Source organism: Orycteropus afer, unplaced genomic scaffold (genome assembly GCF_000298275.1).
Source record: "Orycteropus afer afer isolate SDZICR_OR568_19922 unplaced genomic scaffold, OryAfe1.0 scaffold00859, whole genome shotgun sequence".
Lineage (NCBI taxonomy): Eukaryota > Metazoa > Chordata > Mammalia > Tubulidentata > Orycteropodidae > Orycteropus > Orycteropus afer.
This window is the reverse complement of record NW_006922446.1, coordinates 451716-456849: the sequence shown is the minus strand read 5'-3', so window position 1 is coordinate 456849 and position 5134 is coordinate 451716. Positions and strand designations below refer to the sequence as shown.

Sequence of the window (5134 nt, the reverse complement as noted above, 5' to 3'; positions counted from 1 at the left end):
ATAAAATTTTATTATTCAAACAATTCTAAAATCTGAATTAAATATCCCTGAGTCTAATATTCTCTCCTCTCAAGCTTTCTTCAGCCTCCATTAATGCTAGGTCTTTAGAGACTACCAGCAGCATTCATACTGAAAACAAACCTAGAAATGAGTGCTGGATCTAACGTCCCTCTGGCCTACATAACCCCAAAGACTTGGTTGGGGAGCTTCTCTGAGAATATGTGTCTGGAGTCTTTGCAGTTTCTTTTCAGAATTGTGCATTTTGACTTGTGGATACCTGTAAAGCAAACATGACTGCATTAGATAGACAGGTAGACCTGTTCCTACCAACCACTCAAGGGGGTAAAAACTGAATTTGCTTCTACCAAATTATATTTCATAATGTCACTGGCTTCTATTGAGGGGAAAAAGGAAAAAAACAAAAACAAAAACAAATTCACTGCCATCGAGTCAGATCTGACTCATAGCGACCCCTCCTTGGGTTTCCAAGACAGTATCACTATGGAAGTAGATTGCCCAACCTTCCTTCTGAGGTGATGTGAAAATGGCTGGGGTTATCATACGAATTTTATTACAGATCTCAGTCATTATATTATTAAACATTTCTTTTTGAGGATTCTCAATCTCACCACCCATCCTGTTCTCTGTGTATCTGGTTCTTTTACCTCTTCTTGAGGCTCAGGTTCTGGGATGCTGCTCTCTCCTGTAACCTCAGAGACTTGAAGCTGAAGGCCTTGGCCCTGCAAAAAAAAAAAAAAAAAAGAGTTCTGCTCGTGAGAGGTAGCTCAACCTCTTCATCTCTCTCAGCTTAAGAAGGGTCTTACGCTTTACAAGGATCATATACCATATGAAGAGCAAATACACAATGCTATTTCACTAGAGTCTGAAGGCATCAAGGAAAGCTTACCATCATCACCATTTATGAATGAAGAAACTGAGAGTTACTGGGATAGGAACCAGGTCTTTGGACTCTAGAGTCATTTCCATGATCAGACACTATGTGACTATTTGTGTGACATGGTTCTGAATGTATACCTATGTGGAAGTGTGTGAGGGTATAAATATAGGTCTTTAAATCACTACCTACCAGTTTTAGACAAACCCTCCTCAAGAATGTACTACAGCTCTCACAAGTAGATAGGAAGTTAGGAAGGCAAGCGGTTTAACTGTTTCTTAGGGGAAAGTTCTAGGTGCAGAGATGGGAAACAAGGGGGTAGAAAGCCCTGTCTAGGAACTGTTATGCCTGGGGAAAACTGTGGCCTCTAAGGTTTAGAACCAATTTTTTTTTTAGTTATAATCCACATCTTATAAAAATTCATAATAAATTGGTTTCATGATATTCTTTTATAATAGACATATTTCTGATAGTGTTTTAAAATTCTGTGGTTTATCCTTTAAGGTAATTTTCCTTCTTACTACTCCCTTCTCCCTTTCCAGGCTTTTGAATTGCCTCAAAGGTAGTAAAATTACCTCTCCAAAACTTATCAAAATCTTCATTCTCTCTCAGGTGACTCAAATGCTGAACAAGAACAAATTTTTCCCCCTAATTAAATTTCTATATGTGAGGATCCATAATTCTGTTTGAGAGAAAATATGATATATGATACATGTGCAAGGGAAATGTGCATATTTGGTAGGACATAGGCTTCAGAGCACTGGTGGCACTGATGGCCTAGGATCTAGAATGCTCTAGTTGCTTAATTCCACAGGGAAAAAAAAAAAAAAGGCTCCTTAGCTAAGGACTATTCAATCTCAAAGGAGAGGCTGGGAGTGGGGAAATGTTGTTAGGTGCTGTTGAGTCAGCTTTGACTCACAGAGACCCCATATACAACAAAAGGAAACACTGCCTGGTCCTGCGCCATCCTCACAATCCTTGCTATATTTGAGCCTGTTGTAGTCACTGTGTCAATTCACCTTGTGGACGGTCTTCCCCTTTTTCATTGACCCTCTACTTTGCCAAGGAATGGACCCTTCTGACAAAATGACCAAAATAGGTGAGATGAAGTCTGGCATCCTCACTTCCAAAGAGCATTCTGGCTGTACTTCTCTCAGGACAGATTTGTTTGTTCTTCTAGCAGTCCATGGTCTTTTCTTTCTTTTTTATAATGTTTTCAATTTATTATTTTATTATTTTTAAAAATTTTTATTGCTATTTGGGTGAAAGTTTACTAAGCAAATTCATTGCCCATACAGCAGTTCATACACATTTTCTTTCATGACATTTACTACAATTCAGACAATGTAACAGCTCTCTTCCCACATCCTCCCTGTAGTTACTTCTTCTCTATATCCTTCCCTCCCATGCACTCCTGCCTCACTCCCAGCTGTCTCCCTGTGCAAACAATGCCCTTCTATAGCCCACGATTGATTGACTGCTCTAAGGAGTGACTCTACCTGATGTAAATGTTCAGCCCAACAGCCTGTCTGTTGTTTGGCTGGAAGCCCCAGGATTGAGTTCAGTTCCAGACCTGAAGGGTAACTAAAGGTCTCACCAGGTTCTATCCAGCAAACCTGGTCTTTTTTTTATGATTTCAAGTTTTGTTCCACATTTTTCTCCCACTCTATGGTAGCTGGAGCTGTGTGTTAGCTTGGCTGGACCACAATTCTGTGTGGTTTAAGCAATTGTGATGTGGGTTATTCCAATGATGGGATCAAATGTGCATGTTCCGAGCAGCCAATCCACTGAAGGGGAGTTTCCCTAGGGGTGTGGCCTGCTTCCAGTATATTTATGGACATCCGGGGAAAAGAGACACTCTTCTGTGGATCGGATTCTGTTGTACTGCCTACAATTGTCCATAAGTGAACAATCCACCATTCAGACTGGAGATCTTGGATTCGTCATTCGTTGGAGTCAACAGCCAGTATACTGCCTGCCAACCTTGAGCTCGTCAGCCCCTGCAGCTGCATGAATCGGGAAAAACCTTCAGCTTGACGTTTGATCCGAGAACTTTGGACTTGCCAGCTTCTGTAAGTGTGTGAGCCATTTTCCTAAGATAATTTTGTTTTCTCTCTATATAAGTTTTACTTCTCTAGAGAATCCAGTCTAACACACACTCTACCTAGCATCTCCTGCACCAATCCCCTTCTTAGTAGTTGACAGTGGTAGCCAGGAACCATCTAGTTCTGTTCTCATGGTCATATTGGCTGAGGATCACACAGTCTACCAGTCCCTTGGACTAACTGTTTCCATATGTCTTTTGTTTTCTTCATTCTTTGCTCTGGATGAGAAGAGACCCATCATTGTATCTAGCTGGCCACCTGCAAACTTTTAAGATCCCAGTCGCCACTCACCAAAGCAGTATATAGAACAATGTTTTTGTATAGTATGTTATGCCAATTGAGCTTGATGTCCCCTGCAACTATGGTCCTGAGCCCACAGGTCCAACTACTCATTCCCTCAGGGTAGCTGGTTGTGGCCAAAAAGCCACCACAACCCTGCCGCTTGTCAACTCTACTATACACCTAGACATTCTTAAAGCATATACAAATATGCATGTAGAAACATTGTCTGCTAACCCTATACATGATCATGGGCACACTATCCCCTGTCTAGACATACCTGATCATTCAGCCTGTCCACCTATTTATCCCCCCCCATAGCTCAATCCTTACCATCACTGACAACATAGTACTGAACATGTAAAAAGTCCATCATATTTTCAGTATTTTTTACCAACACTACAATTCAGAGGCATCAATTTTCTTTCGGTCTTCCTTATTCATTGTCCAGCTTTCACATGCATACGAGGTGATTTGAAAATACCATGGCTTGGGTCACCTTAGTCTTCAAAGTGACATTTTTGCTTTTTAACATTTTAAAACGGTCTTTTGCAGCACATTTTCCCAGTGCAATATGGCATCTGCTTTCTTGATTGCTGCTTCCATGGTGGTTGATTGTGTATCCAAGTAAAATGAAATCTCTGACAACGTTAACCTTTTCTCCATTTATTGCGATGTTGCTTATTGGTCCAGTTGTGAGGATTTCCATTTTCTTTATTTTGAGGGGGAAAAGGTTATAAAGCTCAAATACAAGAGAGAGTCTCAGTGGATAGAAGGTTGTGTCCTGTACCTCTTTTCCAGGAGGAAGGGCAGTGTTATAGACTGTTCCTCAAAACAGTCACAGTATCTTGGCTCTCATAATCTCCTTTTCAATCTGATTACTCCTAGAACGTCAACTTGTTTTAATATTCACCAGAGCGAAACAGAGGTCAATCTATGGCTATCTCCATATGAAAATCATTACAAAGTCAAATTTAAATTAATTTAGCACTTTCCATACCTTTCAATTTGTTTTTTCAGTGCAGAAAATTATAAGTGGTTCCATTTTACCTGCTCAAAATCCTGTAATTTACTCCGTGCTTATTCATGGTTTACATGTCCTGAATATCTTTTTCAGACAGTAAGCCTCAGACTAGAAACCGGCCAAAGGCAAATATTGTAGCTTGCTCTGTTAGGGCCCTCAGTGCTTAATGTGAATCCAGGCTGAGGGCATAATAATGTTAATGAGTTGGATTTTCATACCTCAGGGGAATCAGCTGAACTAAACTCATTGTTCTCTTCTTTGTCTTCTATCTTCCTTGGCTCACCAGGCTCTGAAAAAACCTGTGGATCAAAGTGGAGAATGTAAGATAAAGTCCAGAACCATCACACTTTGCATGTCATCTTTATACCCTTTGTCCATGTTGCCTCTTCTTAGAGCAGGAGGCTCCCAACTAGCCTGGTCAACCTTAAGTTAGGCACAGGTAGTGGTCAGGTTGTGCAATTTGAGGGATACCAGAAATTTAATGAAGCTCTGGTGATGAAGTGCCTAAGGCACTAGACAGCCCCATAGCTCTCATTCTGTCCTGCTTCATTGCCCAAAGTCACCTTCTCTGACCACCCTATTTAAAACTGCAATCAGCTCCCACTCTCTGTGCCCTTCCCTATTTTTCTCCACACCTCTTATCACCACTAAATTCTAAGTTTAATTACTTACTCAGTTTCTTGTCTGACTCCTCCCACTAGAACGGAAAGGAAGGGAGGGATTTTTGTTTTGTTCATGTTCATATCCCTGCTGCCTAGAAAAGTGTCTGGCACATAGTAAGGACTCAATAAATAATTATAGAATAATTATATATATATATATATATATGTT

At 40.5% G+C, this 5134-nt stretch overlaps 1 protein-coding gene across 1 annotated transcript in view; it reads right to left on the bottom strand.

Annotated features, from left to right (window-relative positions):
* Positions 1 to 247: 247 nt before the first annotated feature.
* Positions 248 to 5134, bottom strand: part of BIN2 (bridging integrator 2) — a 65166-nt gene continuing 60279 nt past the window's right edge. The window contains exons 11-13 of the mRNA XM_007958162.2: positions 4522 to 4602; positions 666 to 740; positions 248 to 277 (exon numbers count right to left, since the gene is read on the bottom strand). Coding sequence (XP_007956353.1) covers positions 248 to 277; positions 666 to 740; positions 4522 to 4602 — 186 coding nt within the window. The remainder of the gene's footprint in view (positions 278 to 665; positions 741 to 4521; positions 4603 to 5134) is intronic.